Genomic DNA, 22993 nt, shown 5'->3' on the forward strand with positions numbered 1-22993 from the left:
TTTTTCCTTTGTTTCTTTTCTTCTTTTTTTTTTTTTTATCTTGCTTCATGATCAATCATGGGGTTCATTAAATAAGGTCATAAGGGAAAAATAAAAATCCAAGATGACTTCTTTGCTACTAGTGATCACATTGTGTGTATACCATGACAAATTAGGAGGATTTGGGATCTCGATTACGTATATAATTCACCATTACAGTCAATATTCATCAATTGGATGATGTCCTTTATAACAAAAAAAGTATTTTTTTTTACTCTTATATATTTTCGAATTGGATTTTCATTTACCCCCACATCCCTAGTTTGTGGATGTGTTAAACTCCTTCGAAGTGGCCCCGAGGCAATTGATTGTGAAGTCATTTCGCTATAGTATCATGACTGAGCTCTCCCTAATTACATATCATTATGAAAGCTACTTAATAGGTGTTCGTCTAATGAAATTGTCACAAATATGTTACCCTCATAGGATATCATTAATCTCTTTGGGATAAATTCATTCTCCCAATATGATCTTATTTTATCTCATGGTAACCATTGTATCTTCCTTCATAAAAAGTCAATTACTATGGAATAGTAATAAAGTCATTTATCACAAAGACAAACAACCCATGGCCACATTTACTTTCATCTATGTAATGTCGATGAGAGGATATCATTTACTCATTAATTGGGCTATGAATTTCACTATTGTGAATGATACTACATACTACAAAAGTCATATAATGCACTAGTTTTCGATTCCTTATCTATTTGAATTCAGACTTTTACTTACATCAAAGTATACGAGTCACGCATACATAGTCCATCATCCACTCAAGATTAATGTATGACACTCTATAAACGTCACAAATGAATAAATCCATAAATAGATCCAGGTTCTATTCTAATTGTGTCATATCCGATGTACTATCACACATATGCTCTGATGCTCAAAACAAAACATCTTCTCAACTGAACTTGATAGACGGTATATTAGTTTGTCAATCGCTTTGCTCATTTCTAATTAGACTAACGAAATATTTACATTAATCTACTAATATACGTTGTCTTTTTGTATTACAATTTGACCACATAATACCTCTTAGTATTAGTTAAAACAATAAAGATTTGATTAAATACCAAAGAAGATATCATTCATTTTTCGATTACAAATGTGTTGATCCGAAGTTGCATCAACCAATAATCTTGATGCATATGAAGTTGTTGGACTTACATGGGGCTTAAGGCTACCAAATAAATCCAAAGGAGGAGCTCACCCACCGATTGAATGGCAGAGCTAGCTTTTCTCTGTAAAATGTATTCTTCTGCCGATACTTTATTGGGTTATTTGTTTATTTATATATATCTGGAGATTTGGAAGGTTATGCTAATATATAGAATAGAAAGGAATACAAGCACCATTGTCGTTGTGTTTGTCTTTAAATGCTGCAACATTCTTTTATTTATATATAATAATAATGCTGCCAACTTTTTTTTTGAAAACGAGAGGCGTTTGCGTAAGTTCCCATGTAATTATAATTGCCAATGTTCCAAACAGATGTTAAAGTACGTGACAACGTAGCATTCATATAAATTAATTTCTTCTTTTTTTACTTTCACAAAAAGAAATGGTCTCAATTTATTGTATGAATTGTAATTAAATTTTAAAGTTATAAAATAAATTATGTTCTCAAAAATTGTGTTAACATGCTTAATTAAATTACGTAATTTCAATATAAAATTAAATTTTCCATTACAATTCAAATTATAAGATTTACTACTTTAGTGTAATCATGACCTTTATTTCTTTTCAAATGTATTGAGATTCGAGGAATTCAACATCAAGTTGTGTTTTTGTCCTAGATGGTGGGTCTATAGTGTAAAAAAGTGTCAAGTATGGCTGTACTTCTGATTGCACTATAGAAGTCGAATACGTGGCTACTACTAAAGCAAAAAACAAACAATCTGACTTTGGAAGTTCCTTACAGATTTTGAAGCCATTCATGGTATAGAGAAAGATATCGCACTGTAATGTCATAATAGTGTGACAATAGCTAATATTAACGAAACACAATATAATAGACAGACAAAACATGTTGATCGGAAATACCAAATTATTCGAGCGACGTTGGCTGGCAGAATAATGAATGTAGCCAAAATTGCATTTAAGAAAACCTTGTGGATCTGTTTACCAAGACTCTGGTGGCTAAAAGTTCTGAGAAACATGTAGAGAATATGAAAATTCGAAATATGACCCATCTATTTCACTAGGGAAAGTGGGAGATTGTTAGAATCTAGTGCCCTAATTGTAGTTTATCCATCATTTATACTTATATTTTTACGAACAAATTAGTTTAAATAAAATTCTATTATACACATTAACATCATATGCTTTTATCCTCAACGATTTTCACACGCAAAGTAAAATGTAAGCAAATATTGTCTCATAGATTAACAAATGTTTAACTAATACTAGGTTGCGTTACTGGTTGGATCGTAATGCAAGAAAACAACTTGTATTAGTAGGTAATCTAAAAAGTTCATAATCTAATGAACCAAAATTGAATAAATCGGTTAAAAGACTATTATGCCATCTATCAAGTTCAAATAGGAAGATACATTGTATTAGGTATCAGAGCGTCTATAATTTGAATTGACAATACATCAAATAGGACCCAAAACAAATTAAACCTACATTGTTTATGGATTAATTCATTTGTGATGTTCATAATGTGGCTTACCTCAATCCTAGGCAAGTGACTAACTATGTGTGTGTGACTTGTATACTTTGATATTTAAAATCCCGAATTCAAATAACTAAAGACTCAAAAGTTGGTACATTGAGTATACGACTTTTGCATGACATAGCTTCATTTACAATAGTGGAATTCATAGCTCAATAAAGGATAAATGAGATCCTCTCATTGACATTACATGATAGATGAAAAAGTAACATGACCACGTTTTATTTGTCTTAAACAAATGATTTCATTACTATTTGTTAGTAATTGACTTTTCCTCCAATTTCCCAACAATTAAGTTACATAAAATTTTGAAGTAAACTATGGTGGTGGTTCACACCATGTGTGGTGTGGAGAGCCACTACAGATGGAGGTTAATTAAAATGGTATTTTAACAAAGTGATGGCCAATGGTTGAACTTTTATTGTCTAAGTGTCTTATTCTCTCTTATGTCTCCATGATCACGAAAGAAGGGGATAATTATAGGAGAATGAGGGTTTGAAGTGGGTGTCTCACATCATGATTACCTCTTTAGTAGTATCTAACTTAGACCTATATTAGGATATGAACTCTTGTGAATTCTCATGGAAGGCTGATAAATTTAAGAAATCAAAAGCATTAATGAAATTGAATTTGATGTGATAGTTATTTTCGATGAGACCGTGAAGATGCTTTTGCACAAGTGTGTCATGAGGTGAGAGTCCAACAAACATCAATCTATCACATTCAAAGCCACATTGGTTGAACCTCAAATATAGATAGATATATACGGAGGATATAGGAATATTATATTTTTCTGAAGCAGAGAAAGAACTTGAAAAACAAAAACGAGAAATTTACCAACCATCACAAGTAGTAGTTTAATGGCATACACAAGTTTTTGTGGCGCAGAAATGTATTGTTTGCGGCTGAGAAAGTCTACTATTTTTCTTGTAGAAGAACAAAAGATTTGAGACGTACATAAATTCAGGTTTTCGAATAAATCAAGAAAGCGGTTTTTCGACGATGTCGGAGTCAATATTTGGGTTTCGGCCATAAAGATTAAATGGCTTGTGGAAAGCCTTATAAATTTTACCAGGTTTCGGCCCACAATAATTGTCTCAGAAAATGGGGTTGTACACTTTCTGGGTTGAGGCCTAATTGTTATAGTGTGGAGTTATCAACTTTGCATCAAATAACAATTAAATTATATGATCCTTAAGGTACAAGTTAGAAGTGATTTAGTTCGGAAATTTAGTGTTTGTATACTTAATTTCATAGTAAATAACCAAACTCATTCAATTTTCAAAAGTTACGTAATAGTCACTAATGTTATTAAATTATTACATTTCTTTCACTCGGTTGCTAACTTCTATTAAAAAAGTAATATTGCACCTTAATTTAAAAGATTAGCAACTAATTTAGTCCCTAAGCTATTTTTTTATATCCAATCTAATTAAAAATCGCAATCTTTGAACTTTCACAAAAAAATTTAAACTAAATTTCATTTGTTTTCCACCATTGATGAACGCACTCAATCACATCAACTTCATCTTATTTTACACGGAAATTACTTAGCAAATTTTATTTTGTTATATATATATTTTTTCCCAAAGCCCTAACAAAATATATCTCAATGCAAGATTCAGATTCCACTATTAGACTGATTGTTGCTACTCGAGTTTTCAAGAAATAAAATCTAGGCTTGCAATACTGCTTTCATTCTTGAGAATCATAAATACTCCTACCATCCACGGCATATTTGCAAGATTTTTCTGATAATTGTGAAAAAAAAATGAGGAGAAAATTAAGACAGAAGAGGGCAAGAGAGAAGAGCAAAATGTTTTATTATATTGTCTCGGTTCTTTGATAAGTTTCAACTTTTTAAAATTTGATAATTTTTTCTTTTAATTTACAGTGCAAAGTACTTTACTTCTTTTCTAAACCCATCATTTTTTTTTTCTGTAACTCCAATTACTAGATTGATTGGGCTTTTTATTAACTTTCAGTTTTGGAATTTTGAATTTTTTAAATTTATAATACAAAAGGCTCTCGTTCTTCTCCAAACCCACCATTTCATATCTCAAATTTCAACTATAAATAAAACATATATATTAATTTTAATGATTTGAAAAGAGCGAAGACGACTCCAATCTGCATGAAAAAAGAGAACAAAAAAAAAAGCAAAGAAAGATGAAAATGAAAAGAGCGTAAAACAACAAAGCAAATGAAAAACGAATAGGATCAAACTGAAGGGTATCTATTTTTTTAAAAAAATTCTTGCTTTTTTTATGAGATTGATATGGAAAGATTAGTTGCAAAATTCTTGATTTTTCCTTGCTCTAATTGATTTTTTATATGATTTTTTTAAGACTTTTATTTTATTTTTACCATTATTGTTAAGAATATTTTAAAATATCAAAATGATTTTTTAACTATAGTTCAGGGACCAAATTATCTATTAACCCTTTTAATTAAGGTGTAACGTTACTTTTTTAACGGAAGTTAATAACAGAGTGACAAAATTTTACAAGTTGGGTGACCAAATGTATTTTTAAACAAAAATTAGGGACAATTGGTGTAGTTATAAAGGGCACAAAAGTTGAATGTTACAAAATGCTAATCTATATAATATATAAAACCAACTCTTTTTTGTCATTAGAAATTAATAGGGTAGTTGATTTAGTATTAGTTTGGTTGACATTGGTATTATTGTCAGTGCAGTGCAGTAGGACATGGGTTCAAGCTCGCTGAAGCATGTTTATCCACCTATTTAAGGATCGGAGAGGGTTATAGATAGTTCTAGGTATTGTATAACAATTCTTCTTTTGTGTTATGTCCTTTTATCTCTCCTCTGCAACGACCCAATTTTCATTAGTGTCAGAAAAGCCAATTTCAATGCCGTAAATTCTTAATCGAAAGTGTCCGAATATTGAACCGAGACAGTCATGAGGTGTTTATGAGATTAGGAAAACAAACTATTTATTAAATCATTAAATAGGTTACTGAACATAGTACATGGACAAAATTGTAAAATGGCCAAATAAGTGGAAACTGATTTAGGAATTAAGCCAAGGCCTTGATAGCAAACTACCAAAGGTTAAATTTACATTAAGAGATCAAAGTTGTCTCATCCATTAAATTCCACTAACTATTATAATGATAAACTATAGCCATCAGATTAAACAAGATTAATGGTAAATTAAGTCATTTAAGCTTAAGTATATTTATTTAAGCTAAGTGGGGGAGAGGATTTCTAAACATTTTCATCATCTTCTTCCTCCCTAAATCGCACATAAGGAAAAGAAGAAGCTAGGTTTTTCTTCTTCAATAATCGGCCATAAATCCAAGAGGTAAGCATGTGTTTTCTTCAAAATTTTCATAGATTTCTAATGCAGGAAACTTGTTCTAACAACCCATTAACCAATTTTTGTGCTTTTGGGAGTTAGATTGATTAGCCATTGTTAAATACTTAGTGAATTGAAGCATGGAATCATGAATTGTTTAGTTATTAAGCTTGATATATGTTGGTTACATGAAGAGGGTGATGTTGAGACTAAGCTAAATTAGGTAATTGTAAAGGAAACCATAGATAAGTTAATAGGGAACAATATGTAAACAATGAAAGTTGCAGAAAATAAATGCTATAAATTGATAGCTTGAGGTCCCTAGAGAATAGTTATGAAGTTGAATTTCAATTCAATCTGAAGATATGAGAAATTCAAACATTAAGATCATTAAGGACCAAAGTGAATATATGCATGACATGTTTAATTGCAAGTTATATATATATACATATATGCATAGTGTTAAAGAAATTGATATTGCTTTTATATCGAAATTTTCATATGTACCTAAAGACAAGTAAGAACGTCAAAAGCGAAAGGGAAGAAGAAGACTACGAACGAATAATTAAATTGATTTGTCCTAACTTAATGGATTTCATTATATGATATATTTTGAGTGTCAAGTCCATAGCATGAATTGTTTGTGTCATTTCTAAAAGGTATATAAGTACTAAACATAGTGAATTAACGTGTTAACATGATAGATATTGAAAAGAAATATATATATATATATGAATACATGTGTGTATGGATGAATTTGATGTAAAATTTTATTATAAATTATAATATTTCAGTATGAACTATGATGTTAATGATTAATGTGATAAGTCTTAGACTAAATTATCTATTTACGTGAATTGATAATAAATATTTTGCTATTAAGAATTGCGAATAGAGTTCGGGTATAGTTGATATGTCGTAAGATTTATATGTGATAGATGGAGAGTATTCTGACATTTTGGTGCAACTTATTCTAGCACTTCAATGCATATTGGTGTATTTAGAGATATTGTAGCTTTATGTCCAATTAACACTTATGTGTGTATGCTAGTGTGTTAGTGGAATGATTTGTGTACTTATCATTTATCTCGTATAAGTTAATAAGGAATAAATCAAGAATTATGATATGAGAATTAATACTAATCGTGCTATGAAATTTTGTTGTGAATTGAATTGTGTTGTTATAATTATGAGTAGAAAATGGGTGCAAAGTGACAATGGTTAATGATCTTATGATATTATGCTTATAGATAAGGATTGATTATATGCTTGTACACTTAAGAAAATAAGAACTTAATTGAGATTTGACATATGCTTATAATACTCTGATGTAGAGAAAGCGTCATTATTTAGAATCCCGTCTTGAACCTGCTTCAATTCTACCATGCATGAATAGTGGTATAGGGCTTCATTTGGTCAAAGCAAAATCCAAACGTAGTCACTCTACGCTATCGGTAAACAGCAAGTCCAAATGAAAAAAAAAAAAAAAGAAGAGGAAAGTGACACTAAGAGAGTAGGAAGGCAAGAAAGTAAAAATTAATAAATATTAAATCGGCAGTCCACATGCATAAAGATATTAGCACGAAAGGCTGAATCGTGTGAGATCCTCACTGGCAAAAGAGAATCTACCATTGTCAATAAATAACATCTACCCCCTTTAAACCATTATTTTGCATGTTCCTAATCTACGACAATTATTAATTCCAAGATACCTTGAAAAAGCCTAGCAGGCAACTTTTTACAAGGATTCCTTTTAAGATTTTGAGGTGGGGGTTTGGAATAAATAAGCTGCCCAAAAAAGTTGCTACAATGTCTGGTATCATTGGTTCTGTCACTGTAACCCATATTCAGGCAAGGCAACAGCCCATCTTTAGGGCTACGTTATCCTATATACGTGGGTGAGATAAAGGTTGAAGAGAAATCACAATCTTCGTGTATTTTTCTTTTCATATATCTATAGCATCTCTTTTTGCTACCAAAGCTATGATCGCAGCATTGAAGGGACGTGATCGTGGTTGAGGTTATTCTATGGTGCGACGCCATAGTGGAAAACATAGTGGCCCCACGTGGAGAGCACTGTCCATTTGGAACTGGACTGGACCATATATGCTTGTCAATGGCTACGTGGGGATGATGCCATACGAAAGCAACATCAACGGAGGAAGATATAGAAAACTTGTGAGAGAATGGACATGAAACTCTCGTGGCCATAGGACCTCTCTTAATTTAAACCTGGTTTCTGTTTCTCGCCATCTCAATTAACGGATGATCAGCATCATTGACGGAACAGCAAGCTTGACTTAGTAGATGATATCATATGCATGAAAAGAAGCATCGAAATGTTTTTGTTTTTTTTTTCTAGCAATTTTTATGTTACCGCTAAAAGATAGATCTACAAAAGTGCATCTATGAGTGCATTAGGTAATTAGGTTACGTAGGTATAGCATATAGGCAGAAAAGCCTCTCTGCCAGAAGTAATAATAATTAGATTAAAAGAGGCTTAGATGAAGGCAATTCAAGTATTATGCTGCATTAAAGGTGCATTTTGACAGTGTAGGATGGGAATATGTGGAGATGGAATTATAGTGCTTCAGGATATGTGGGGTTTGCAAAGATGATAAACATTTACGCTTTTTCTTTTCTTTTTTATATTTACAACAAAAGTCAAATCTGTAAACTGTTCTGCAGTATTATTACACTTCAAACTTCAAACATGGAGATTTCAATTTAGGTGGCCATCGGCATGTTCAAAATTTCTAGGGTTTTAATTGTTTTATCTTAATATAAATTTTTTAAGTAGGCAAGCATGTTTGGGCAATTTTAGCAACAGAGAACAAAATACAATTGCTTGATTGTTTGATTAAATTAAACTTACATATGCTATACTAATAGCAGTGGGCAAATAACAAAATCCCGCACATATCATACCTCGAGACATCTCAGACTGCATCTGCAACAGTCAGTAATTACTAATATTTTATCAGTCAGAAATAATAAAAGAGTGACTTAATTTTAGCAACAAATTAATTTCGGCATGGTTGTAAAGGCATTTTAGGTGTTATTTTCTATGTTTCTGTTTCAGTTCAGGAAGGGTAGAGCCTTTAATAAATTTGTCCCCTGATTGAGAAAGGAAGAAAAAGTACTGGAAACCACTTTATAAATCTTGATTTGATTTGAATAGAAAGAACTAACTGGTTAACCCGAGCAGCCGGCGTTTAGCAGCAGCCGCCATTCCTTTCCAAAATATCAGACCAGATCAGCTGTTGATCAGATCGAGGCCCACCTTTGGAAAACACAACCCCCTCCCCCCCTTTTCTCATTCATTTTTAAGGTATCAAACTGCATCAACTGCCCCCACCACCGAAACAATCATACCTCCACGAACTGGAAAAAACAAATATTAATGTAGCATAAATCATAATGACCTAAAACTAAGCTCAACTCCAGGACTTAATTAATGCGACATAAAGCTGAAACTAGCGTAGAATTAAATAGAGTGAATCGCTAATCTGTGATGGTGTCCTTCAATAGGGTGCACCGGACGAAGCTGACTGCACCTGTAGCAAGTGGTGGTAACAATCGGCTGCAGTCGGCCTCTGCTCAGGGTTCTGATCCAAGCACCTGGTTTCCAACTCCCTCAGCATTTTAGGCACGTTCGTGAGCCCACAGGTCTTGATCAAGTAGCCTACTCCCCACACGTCCACTTTGACGCCGTGCAACCCCCTCCCCATTTCGGGCGCGTGCCTTCCACGCGCATCTGTATCCGCACCCGCCACTGGGTGTGGGTATATCTGGGGTGCACCCACGGCTTCGTCGAACCCACAAACGAACCATTCGTTCTCTGTGTCGCTCCGTCTCAGCACTTTGTCCCAGCCCAAGTCCCTGTGCATGAAGCATAAGTCATGTAGAGCTACCAATGCTTTTGTCACGTACTTAACAGCTTCTACAAGTTGCTCACAGTTAATGGGCTTGAATTTGCACCCTCTAGGTTTAAACACCAATACAAGATCTTTTTCACATGCCCGACAAATAAGTTCAGAGTGCGGGATTCGATGATCCAATATGTCATATATTTCTTTCACTGCTGCCCATTTCTTCTTGTTCGAAAATGACCTTGTCACCGTATTTGGTGTCATTTCCATTATACTTCCATTCCGCAAATTAATCCTTTCAAAATCGCTGAATGGAAATTGCTTGTACGAACCAACATTACTGATGGTATTAAAGCATCGATCAGCCAGCAAGGGCAACAGGCCTGCTATTCTACAGCAAGGCACTAGGGCTTTCAGTCTCTCTGAGGGGGAAGAAAGATCTACAGAATATAAATCTGTCCTTAAAATGCGATCTTGTGATCGGCTTAATGCGCAGAATGTTACCATGTAGCCCACAGCATAATAGCCTAATACGTACGGAAGATCCATGTAAGTCCATAGCAACTTCTCCACTAGAGAAGATGATGGGTCAGGATGACCTTCCCTCACTTGATCAGTCTCCTCTCCCCTCCACAAGCAAAAATTTCTAACAAAACCAGTCACATTTGGCCATTGATCCTGCAAAGGCTCAGTTGATGATGAAGACGGTTTTCGGATAATAACCATTTCAACGGAACAAAATTTGGAGATAACCCTATTGATGCAATCGTCCCAAAGGCCAATAAAAGAGTCTCTGCTTGTGGCAGTAGCAGCACTGAGACTAGGGTTGGTGCGTATGATCGAGCTCAAGACATCATACACCATAGCTCTACAATCTAACAATTCACTAGTAGTAGTAAATAAAACTTCTTTACCAGCCGGCAAATCTCGGTACACATCTTTCCTTAGAGGAAATCGATATTCCTCGGGTAGAGGCTCTTGCAAGTGCCATGAAAGTTCAAACAAACCTGGCAGTATCGTTGGGGGAACTCGAAGACACCCAATGTAGTAGTCTGTTGGGTCTTGGAACTCCAAGGGAGGCATTGCTGCAGTTAACCGAATAATAATCTTATCAAAGAATGCATATATAAAAATATATAAAATTCAGTACAATACCAATAAATTTCAAATATGAAAATAGCTATAAAAGCACTTTCTCCGAGGTAGCCATCGAGAAGTCAAGATATTTCTTAGATTCTATTTGCAATGTTCAAGCTAGATTGTTAAGTAAAAACAATAGTTTTAATTGGACTTACATCTGATAGAGGATTCTGCAAAGGGAAGCTGCGCTCTTTCAGTGAAACCTGGTTCATAGAGAGAGAAAGAGAGTGACTTTTAGATGGAGATTCCTGAAAAGTTTCAGAATTAGTAACATTAACAAACATGCCTGTAACAGAAGATGCAGAAGCTGCGGATGACTTTCTCCTACCAAACACTTTGACTTGCTGTCCATTGACGAATCTATCGACAGAGAAACCTTTTAGAGGGCCATCTTCAAAGGCTTCCATTGTGCAAGCAACTACGGAATCATCAAAGAACGTGAGTTCATCTGCGTTTAAAAAGCTTGAACCTTGAAGTCTCACTCTTCCTCTATGGTGCTCGCCTTCTTCCGCCCATAAACTTACTGACTCCTCCCATGTCATTCTTATCTTCCCAATTCTACGTAGTTCCTTGGAAGATGAAGAAGGAAGACCTAACCCAACGTCCAATGAAGTGTCGAACCCTACCAGACTTCCTCTTGTTCCATGAAAGAAAGCATCTCCTCCGGTAGCCGTTACTAGTTGTTTTGTCCTCACTAAATGAAACGATATAAAACCACAACAGCGGTCTGGCTTTAGTTATATTCAAGAATCTTTAAAAATAAAAATTCGAAGAAAGAAATACAGGATGTCTGTTTACCTGAGAGAGGAAGTTCATCTACTTTGAATGGAGGGGGAGGAGGAAGCGGTCTAGGACCAGAAAGAACTGACCGACCATCATCACTTGAAGCAATCCCAGAAGCTCCTCTGCTTTGTGAAGTTCGCATGCGGGGCCCCATGAACTGAGACAACTCCTCGAAGACTTCCTCGTCAAAGGAAGCTGGCAATCTATGCAGTTTTCTCTCATAAGGAGAAAGTCTGAAGTAACTCTTGCCAACTTGCTCCCTTTCTCCCCCTCTCTCCCATTCATAAACTTTTCTAAACTCACCTAACATATTATCCCACTTCGTACCAGCAGTTTTGGCATCTCTATTGATTCCATGTTTGTTTAAAAACTCAGCTACTTCCCTATCTTTGCCAGCCCTAGTCTTGCCTCTTGTTGATTGGACTGCAACATCGCTGCCTGTAAGAGGACCAATCTCTTGGTGGCCACTTCTTGAAGAAGAGCCAGGCGCATCAGACCCTCCTTGATATTGAATCCTCCAAGCCCTTGCTAACCACAACATTTCATTCGGTTTCCAGACGGGGCTCACATACTTTCCCTTTCTGAATTGGTGATGAAATTGCTGATCTTCCGGTTTGTTGGTTTCCTGGCCTGAGGTTGTGGATGGGAGAGGAGAGTGGGGTGGAGATGAGGCTGCGTCTGAGGAGGAAGCTGCTGTGGTCTGAGCCTGAGTTTGAGGGTTAATGGGATTTGTGGGTGATGGGCTTGATTCGCTGGTGATTATAGCCATTTGGGCTTGCGACTGTAGGGAAGATGGTGATGGGAGCAGTTTCCATTGGCCACTGTTGTATCGAGATCTCTTGGGATTGACAGACTCAAATTGTTGTTCAAAGGGAGAAGTCGCACCAGTTGGGACGTATAAAGGCGCAGATATGAAAGGAGGTCCAGTCGCTGTGACCACAACAGCTGATGGTTGCTGGAGATGCTTTTGCCTTGATTCTGAAGATTCCTCAAGGGGCTCTTTGGGAGAAGATGAGAGTTGTTGAGTTGGCTGGGGTGTTTGCTTCTTGGTTGCATCTCCTTTATTGCCACCCATCTCAAATGTGCCCGAACAAGAGACAGCCAGAGAGAAACCTTAGACAAGAACCAGAAGAGGAAGCGCCAGCACCATTACTGATGAACTAGCTTGGTTGGGATACTGGTCTCTCTCAAATTCTTATCTTTGTTTTATTAATTGCCAAAAACTTTGCAAGGGTTTTTTGTGCTTCTTTTGGAGTTTTATGATGGCCAACGTATCTCCAAAAGGGAAAGGTGAAAGCAATGGGAAATCATAGCAAGCTAAAGCAAACATCTAGGCCAAGAAAGAAGTAACAGAAAAAAGTCGGGATTGTGGAACTGCCATGAATAAGACCCTTCAGTTAATTATCAGTTAATACAACAACACAATGTTATGTTGATGATTGATTTTGACAAGTAAGAAGGCGCAGAGAGAGAGAAAAAAGGAGGTTTATTGTATATTCTAATAATAAAGAAAATAATATAGAATACTCTATGCATGATTAGAGGGAGGGGTCATCATTGTACTGGAACTGCAAAACGCAGCCACAAAAATATTACCCTACTAGCATTGTTTTCTCGGGAGCATTGTATTTAATGGTGTTTATTTTATTTACTTTATTTATGGTTCTTGAAAGAGAGAGGTACCCGCGTCGAGTGAGGGGGTGAGTGAGTGAGCCTGGAGCTGGAGGGAGACTCTGACTGTGCGGTTCAGCGTGAGAGAGCGTGCATAGTTTTTTTTGGTTGCAGAAGGTATCCATCGATGTCGACACTTCAAATCCCAGTCTCTGCTTAAGCATGTCTTTGCCTTATTATTGGCTTTTCTCTCTCTTCTTAACAAGCTTAGAAGATTAACATTAATTTTTTTTGTAAGGGAAGATGCTCTGCCTAACGGCACTTTGATTTGCTAGACTAGACTTCTTTTTAGCAAAAGTAGACTAGAGTTTCATTTAACTATAATCACAGCAGCAATGACTGGACCAATAATACTAATTTATGCTAGTAATAATGAACTAATTTGCTTTTTTTTTTTGGGGGGGTTGGGGCGGTTAAGATGAACATACGTTCATTTAAAGATGCTGAACATGCAGCGATCCAAGGGCTATACTCCAAACCCGATGGATTGAGTATTATAACAAAATTCAACTACTAGATTGAACCCCAAAAATACATATACATCAACAAACCCCAAAAACAATAATAACCCAAAACAATCTTGAGATTGAGATCGACAACTAGAAAATTTGAGCTAATAAAACTTTATCTATAACAGATTTCAAGTTATATATTTCCATTTTGGGCCCATAATTTACTAATTCGATGGAAATTGAAAATTATAACTAAAGTTATTTCATGATTCAAACAATAACATTAAAAAAAGCATACGAAAGTATTAAGATATGGTTTGTAAGTTTGTTACGAAAATTGCCAAAAGCTTAGAAATATTTTGTTCTATTTAATTAAAGGTATTTTTGTATTTTATCTATTATATTTTTCCCAATAAATAGATATTATTAGGTTAAGACTTGACAAGACCTAGACATAGTCACCTTAGTTTTATTTTGATTTTGCATATTATTTTCTTTATGGAATTCTAAACCTTCATTTCTAATCAAAATAAATTTCAAAGGTTGATTCTATAAAGTTTGTGAGATCTACATTGTAACGCCCCAAAAATTTAAGAGTTTAATTGTGAGAATCTGTAATAATTAACTTTTGTATCTGTGATTTTTTGCTCTGCTTCTATGTTTACGGTCTGGAGTTCGAGTTGCATTGCTAAAAGTTTTGTTATTTTTAAAAATATACCCTTACCCATGTGTTAGGTGGTTAAGTGCAATTCTAGGTAAATCGGTATTAAGAATGAGCCTACTAGTTCACTAGTTAAGCATCTGTTTGTATTATGTTTGGTTTCGAGTTCAAATCCCATTGTATACGTTAGGAAATATATCTTTTTTGCAAATGCTGGAAGGGGTGGTGGTTAATTTAAAACCTTCAAAGGAAATGCTATCGTTCTTTTCTTTTCTAAAAACTTCTAAGTTCTTTGTTTTTGTTGTTGTTCTTTTTATTTTATTCTTTTCTGCAATTGATTTTATGTGAATTGGGAAGTCTTGTTGCCTGTACAGTCGATATTGTGTAAGTTCCGTTGTGATTTTCTTTTGTTTGCGATTTCCATTGAGTTAGCACTTTTCTGTCGAAACGGGATTTTGCTCGTTTACTTGACGTTCTGTTAAACATCTGATTGGTTACTTTGTTTAGGCAAGGATATTGCAAGAGACGTTAATCCACCGTGTTTGTAACACCCCCAACCCGTATCCCTCACTGAAACCTGGTTACGGAGCATTACTGGAGTGTACAGATCAAACAGACAGAAATTTCAAACATTTCATATCATCAAAACAAGTAATCAAAGCATCATTTTAATCCAAATTATAAACATATCAAATCTAAATCAATTTTGCCTAGTTCATGAGTACTTAAACATAGAATTAAATTCGCATGCACCTATCTAGATTTAGTTCAATTTATCATGCCATAATATGGCTTAAGAAACAAACACATATTTATATATATAAAACCAACCAAAATTAAACTTATAACATCATTTACAATCAAACCACAAAATAACTATTATTTTAGACACCCTAGGTGCATGCCGACACAAAAGATAAACATCACCACGTTTGAGTTCGGGATCGTTGTTGGATGCTGAATCGACGGTCAAAAGTTAAGTACTTAACCTGCGCATGAGAAACAAAACCGTACGCTGAATAAAACTTAGTGGTATTTCTATAGTTCGAATACTTAAAAATAAAAAAATTACAAATATACAGTTGAAATATAAACACATATTAATATTTAATTATTACAACAATCATATCATATTTCATTTGTTTCACAAATATCTAAATTCTCATACTTGTTACATAAATAGCTTTTCACAATTTATTTCACATTTCATTATACAATTGCAATGTCCATTTCATAGTCATTTCATGAGTATATAACTCATATATTCCATATATTTACAACATATTTCACATTCTATTTTCAATTCACTATTTCACTTCCATTTCTCATACCATACTATTTTAATATCCAGTATAAAACTTTATTATTCATTTACCCTTATTAACACGACTAGACTCGGACGGCTACACAGATCCAACCAAAACACACCAGTTTGGCACCTAGTGCCTCATCGGATAATTCGAAGTAATAAATTGACACACAGTGTCTCATCGACTAAACCGAAGTAAATTAGCACTCAGTGCCTCCTCGAATTAATCCGAAGTAGTAAATTGACACCTAGTGTTTCATCAACTCGAAGTCCAAGAAATCCCTGAACTCTTCCAATCCTATGGCATGCCATCTATATCCGACTCAGCCCCATACAGTTAATAGGGTTTCAATTTACTTTTCAAATACAACTAATATTCAATTCAATTCAAATAATCAATATGTATTCAATATATATACCAATTCAATCAATATAAATTCAATAAATTTATCACATGCTAAATCAATCCATTTCAATTGCAAAACACGATAATTCTCACCTCAACACTTACCATATACAGTAAATTGAATTATAAGAATTAACAACTAAATTTGGATTATAGAAATACAAACCAGAAATTTCGAGCTATTCCTCGTCGACTTTATATTTCCCCTTTTTAGTCGAAGATTCTGGTACGACGTTAGCTACGGAATTAAAACAATTAAAATTCATCAATACAATACAATTCAATTTTATATTGCACAGTTCAATTTTTGCTCAATATTTGCCTAATTTTCAATTTAGTCCCTAAATCGAGACTAACTTTATTTCTGATGGGTGTCGAATCCACCAATATAAACCTACGCTTAATTTGCAATTTAAGTAGTATAGGGAGTAGGGTCGATCCCTCAGAGACTGGGTTTACTGCAAATTGTTGCTCTCTTGACCAGATTTATGTCAGGGCAGTTGTCGTGCCCAAGAAGTTCAAGGGGATAAAGTTTGAAACCTAAAATAAATAAATAAAATGCGTAAAAAGTAAAAGCTGAAAATAAAATAATAAAAAGCAGTTAAATAAATCTGAAGAAAAATGAATTAAACTAAGCTCAGCTTTAGGCTCGAATTTTTCTCGTCTTTGAACCGATCGTCGAAATTAGATGAACCCCTCTTTCTAATAAGCTAGTTATAGCTACCAAGGACGCCTCGGACACCAACTCTTCCTTGTGTAAATTAGTTATGGAACGTCCAATAACTAACCCTTACCGATCGAACAACCAACGAAATGCTCGTGAATTAGAACTCCGACAGCTTTGTGTTCTAGAAGAGCCTAGCTCGAACCAATGCCTTCAACTGCGTGGGACATTTAAATCTAGTTACTACTTCCCTTGATGGAACCAAACAGCAATCCCCACTTGGCAGGCCAATGTGTTCACGGAAAACCAATCAAAAATCGATCCTTTCGAAATTCCAACTGTACGTCTAACCACACTAACTCAAACGACGTCTTTTTGACTTAGTGTTGATCTGACTTTGTGAATTGACAAAATCATACTCTTAATCCGGAAAAATAATAAGCATTGGAATTTAGGAGTTAAATTGCTTGGGTTCGTAATTCACGGGTTTTGACGAGGCTAACTCCGACCTAAAGCTGAAAATGGATTTAGTTAACTAAGGTTTGGGGCATGTTGGTATTGGATAAATTAAATAAGGTAAAAAATGGGTGAAAAGGATGGGAGGCGTGATTAAGTATGGGGGCTGGAAATTTAGTAATATATTAAAGTGGGATGGTTAGCTATAGGAAATGAAAAGGGAATTTGAAAAAGGAATTGCAAATGGTTTAAGCTGGTGGCTAACTAGAAATTAATAAATTGAAGAAAAAGAAACTAAAAACAACAAAATGCTACGTGAGAAATGAAGAAAAGATGAAAGCTTGATTTCTGACTTGATGATTAAAATGAACAAAGTAATTCACTATTTATTCTAGTGGCTTTGCTAAATTAAGAGCCAACTAGTCATAGAAAATCAAGGAAAAAATATTTCATTATATAAAAAAAATCCCAACATAATCTCCCACAAAGTCAACAAAAATTTCAGCTAATTAATCTTGGAAAATTTTTGCTTTGGCCCATCTTCTTTGCTCATTTCTTCAATCTAGCCCAATTGTTTTCTTTTTCTTCTATTTAGCCCCAAATTGTACCCCTGCACAAAATTCAATATAAAAATGGAAAAATTAGTGGTGCACTCTCATAAAGTAACCAATTTAATTACATAAAATATGTAACTTTAGCATTTAATCAATTTCTTTACATTTAATCCTATATTTTCATTCAATTTCCACTATAAACTAGATTTAACTCTCTAATTTCACTTAAATCCCTAAATTTCAAAATTTTCATAATTTACTCCATATTACTCAAAATTTACAATTTGTTCTACAATTTAATCCTTTTTCATTTCTAGCTTAAAAATCTATCAATTTAGTCTCCAATACTAAAATTATTCAACATAGACAACATTTAAAAACTCAATAATTTCTAAAATTTTGACATGGGTCGGGTAGTATTTAACGCTGGAATTTCAAAAACATAAAAATTACAAGAAAAAGAGACTAAATTGACTAACCAATTGAACTTTGAACAATTGAAGCCCCTAATGCCGTGGCTTTCTCCTTCATTTCTTTCCCTTTTCTTTTCTTTCTTTTCTTTCTTTTTCTTTCCGTTTCGTTTCTATCTTGCTTTCTTTTTATTTATAATATAATATATATACTTAATAATTTAGCATAATATTATAATATATATTTTAACTTTAAATTTTACAACTATTTTCATCCTTATGTGACCTCATTTAATGCCAATGGCATAATTACTTATTTAGACCCTTAAATTTTTCTTTAATATATAATTCAACTTCCACCCTATATGCAATTTAGTCCTTATACTTAATTACTTTTAATTCAAGCAAATTCACTTAACCGAAATCTAATTAACTACAAAACTAGCTTCATAAACATTTTTAATAAATATTTACAAGTCGATTTACGGAATAAAGTCCCGGAATGTACTTTTTAATTTGGTCCTTTTAATTAATTAACCATCAAAACGTTAAAATTTCTTAACGAAACTTGAATACCACCTTAATGACACTCCCTAAATATTTATAAAAATATTTACAGCTCAGGTTATAAAAAAAGGTCCCGATACCTCATTTCTAAAATCACTTGAACTTAATAAATCACTTATATAACATAAATTATCAAATCAAAAACATTTTTAAAAATCACATTTGACTCATAAATATAAAATAATAATATTTACGATCTTACTCTTCAGATTTGGTGGCCCTGAAACTGCTGTTTCCAACACCACTAAAAAATGAGTTGTTACAATGTTAGTCTGATTTCTCCTGTTTCGTGCGAGGTTAGTGTACGAATCGAGTTGGAATTGCGTCGAATCTTTGGACATAATCTTAGCAGTGGGTTGATTTTTCTAAATATTGAAATTGATGGTGTGATTGGTTGTTGAATGATTAATTAGGTTCCGGGTAGTCTCCGTGTTGTTTCCCCGTCAAAACGAAATCAGGTGCTTCTCGAAAAATTTAATTTCACAGGATTAGGATTGCCGAAAATGGTGGCTATCGACGCCACACGGCCAACCACAAGGGCGTGTGACTAGGCTGTGTGAGCCACACGGGTGTGTGGCAGGTCGTTTGAACGGTCATGTAACTCACTATTTACTAAATTGGGGTCACACAGGAAACCACACGGGCATGTCTCTAGGCCGTGTGTGGCCATGCTAGTGCTGGGTTCACACGGGCAATAGACGTGGGCGTGTGTTTGGGTCGTGTAACTCACTATTTGTAGCACAAAAGCCATACGGACAGGGACACGAGTGTGTACCCGAGCCGTGTAACTCACTGTTTATGCTTAAAAACCACACAGCCAAAGCACACAGACGTGTGACCAGGCCGTGTGGTAGGTTATCAGGCCTGAAAACTGTCTTTTGAGGCTGAGAATGTTACTTAACCTTGATATCTGTTTCCTCAAAGTATGAATAATCGAATTTGATTATGTAAGAACTGTCTGATACATTTAGACTGATCCGTGAGTAAATAATATTATATGTGCACTGTGATATCTACTCTATTTTGAAACTATCTTAGTTAATTATATAATGAGTTAGAATGACTGATCATATGTTACGGGTATTTGTGTTCTGCATTGGCATGTGTTAGGAGGTTGTGAAGAAGGATGGAGTTTGTACTGAAATCGTGGCTATGCCAAAATGAGTATTACTCTGATTCTGGCGCTTGTTGCATATTAATCTAGCAGCTAAGCCACGTTTCTATGATAGTGTCAATGAACACTCTAAAGGTGTGCAGGGATGAATGGGCATTAAATGTCCATAATGGTGTGTTAGAATGGCTGAAGATGGTGTGTAGCGGACGAAAATAGGAATATTGCATCTGAATCAGATCTGGACCATATTTGAACTAAAATTGTATATATGTACATATGTGTAACATCTCTACTCTAAATCTGGACTGAACATACTTCTATGTCAAACCGAATCTCTGAACTGGAATTTCTTTATAACCAATCATTGTTGAATTACATTCCTTTTACACATTGAGTTCACAACTCACCCTTTTATTGACTGGATTTTTGGTGGTTCCAAATCTTGATAAGGTCAGTTTCGCGGAAGCTTAGTCAAACTATTATCTTTTCTTTTAAGCATTACTATTAGGGACTTATGTTCTATGATGTTATGGAATTTATGAAGGTTATATGTTTTAAATTATTGTTGTGATGAATGTTACGTAATGAATGGTTCAATTCGACTGCGTTATTGTAATATCCCGAAAATTACTACTGTAATACACCAAAAATTACTACAGTAAGAAAGTAGGTATCCTTGATATAGTAAAATAAGGAAATAAAGTGAAAAAAGGGGAATTTTTGAGTTATGGCAACATTGGGAAGTATATTATGATATATTAATTCAAGAATGGATTAAATCGCAAAAGTGAGAAAAGTTTTATTGATTAAGAGTAAATACTCAAAATTTGAGGGGATAAAGTGTAAATATGAAAAATTTGAAGGACCAATGGTGCAAATATTTTAAGGGTGGAATAATCTAAAAACTAAGGAAAATGGATGAATTAGGACCAAATTGAAAAGGTGAAGAATTTTGAGGACTAAATCATAATTTTACCAAATTAAGTGATGACTTAATAATGGAATTTTCAAAGATTATAAAGGGTAAAATGGTAAACTAGAAGAGAGAGAAATCTAGAAGGCAATGATGATGTTGGAGATATTTTAGATTAATTAAATAAATAAATATGAGTTTATTAATATTTTAATTTGATTTTAAATATTATTTTATTATTTTATTATTATTTTATTTAGTATATATATAAGTAAAGGAACATGAAGAATCTCATCCCACCATTTTTCCCATGCACCAACGTGAGAAGAAGAGAGAAAGAAAGAAAGTTTTGCTTTCTTTACAATTTGGTCCTTCTGCCAAAACCTCACCATTTTCACCTAGAAATAAAAAGAATTTTCATATCCATCAAGAGAGAAAGATAACAAGAAGACTATGGGGAGCTAGAATATCAAGTTAGATTCAAGAAAGGGAAGCTAGAGGAGAGAGAAAATCAAGTTAAAGGTTGAAACTAATAGGACAAGGTAAGAACATAAGATTTCAATATATTTTAAGTTTGATATTATTGAAAAAGCATGGAAATGATGTTATAGTAGAGTTTTCTTAAATAAGGTATTATGTTCTTGATATATTAGTGAAGGGAAATAATAGAAAGTGATGGGAGATATTATAGAAAAAAAAGAATAAGGAAGTTTAAACTCAGTAATCAACATCTTGCATTACAACAGTTTTGGATAGCAGCAGTAATCTAACTTTAAAAATCACCAAAATTGTGGGAATCAAATTAGAAGATTAATAAAATATGAAATTAAAGCTTAATGAGTCTAGTTTCTCATAGAAGAAACAGTGTAAGCAATGGAGTTTTAAATCATGAGATATAATAAATTTTGTGAAATAAGGTTAGAATGATTTCGGGTTCCCTTGTTCTGACTTTGGAAAATCATAAAAAATTTGAGAACAATAATTATGGGTTATTATTTATATTTTTAAAATCCTTAATGAGTATATTTTCAATAGAAATAAACAAGGACATCATCTGAATTCTTTACAAAGAGATAATTAATTTTTAGTGAAGAGGAATCAGAACTGCCGAATAGTGAAATAGGGGAAAATTTAAAGAATAAACTGTACTTATTGGGTAAACCAAAAATTTTGAAAATTTTACGGTAAGAAGATATGTGAGTCTAGTTTTATATAAAATTTACGGATTTCAATTCGGAGCTCTGTAGCTTAAGATATAAATTATTTAGTGACTATGTCTCAAGTGAACAACTTGTTATGAGTAAACAATTAAATAGTGGTATTATGTATATATCAAGGATGTGGAATGGAGTGGAGGAGGAGGAAAAATATATGTGAATATTCAGCTAATATGGGTTTATTTTTAAAATAGCTAATTTACATGTTTTAGATTCAGTGACTAAATTGAATAAAAGTAAAATTTTTAGGGTAATTTTGTAAAAATGTCAAAAAGTGACCAAATTGCATGAAATAAATTTTTTATTATTTAAATTAATAAATTGAATGAAATATTAATTTAGATCAAGATTGGGTGGAAATTTAAGGAAAATAGAAAATTACCAAAATGTCCTTAAATTTTGGTATTTCGCAATTTAGCCCGGTAAGTTCGTATAAACTATATTCGTATAATTTAATTAAAGTGAATGTTATTTGGTGATGAATATTATATAAATATGTGTTTTATTATTGGAATTGAATTCTTATTGGTAATATGTATAATTATTAGATGCATTGAAATGATTATCGGAAGTTCGATTGGGTTGGAAACTTGTCGGAGATATATTACACTATCCATTGGTTATATAGATAATTTTGAATGATTTGATTTTGGTTATAATGGCATGTGTAAGTTAAATTGGCCAACGTTAGTTCATTAATGTTTTGATTTTGATTGGTTATAAATATGAATGCTTGATGAAATGAATTCTCTGTAAATT

The 22993-nt window shown here is 33.6% G+C and overlaps 1 protein-coding gene across 1 annotated transcript; it reads right to left on the reverse strand.

Moving 5' to 3' along the window:
• Positions 1-8963: 8963 nt before the first annotated feature.
• LOC105784438 (uncharacterized) lies at positions 8964-13215 on the reverse strand. The gene is made up of 4 exons (XM_012610423.2): positions 11856-13215; positions 11344-11751; positions 11213-11260; positions 8964-11002 (listed from the first exon to the last, which is right to left on the reverse strand). Exons 1-4 carry the CDS (start codon positions 12913-12915, stop codon positions 9570-9572), a joined length of 2949 nt encoding a protein of 982 aa, XP_012465877.1. The 5' UTR covers positions 12916-13215; the 3' UTR covers positions 8964-9569.
• Between the last annotated feature and the right edge of the window lie 9778 nt (positions 13216-22993).

The sequence above is a fragment of the Gossypium raimondii genome, chromosome 7 (genome assembly GCF_025698545.1).
Source record: "Gossypium raimondii isolate GPD5lz chromosome 7, ASM2569854v1, whole genome shotgun sequence".
In the NCBI taxonomy this organism is placed as follows: Eukaryota; Viridiplantae; Streptophyta; class Magnoliopsida; order Malvales; family Malvaceae; genus Gossypium; species Gossypium raimondii.

Bases quoted from the DNA above. Each gene is read 5' to 3' on its own strand.
- LOC105784438 (XM_012610423.2), bottom strand. From the start codon at position 12,915: ATGGGTGGCAATAAAGGAGATGCAACCAAGAAGCAAACACCCCAGCCA. The intron at 11,752-11,855 runs GTAAACAGACAT...CGTTTCATTTAG, and splicing joins AGATGAACTTCCTCTCTCAG to TGAGGACAAAACAACTAGTA. The intron at 11,261-11,343 runs GCATGTTTGTTA...TCTATGAACCAG, and splicing joins TTCTGCATCTTCTGTTACAG to GTTTCACTGAAAGAGCGCAG.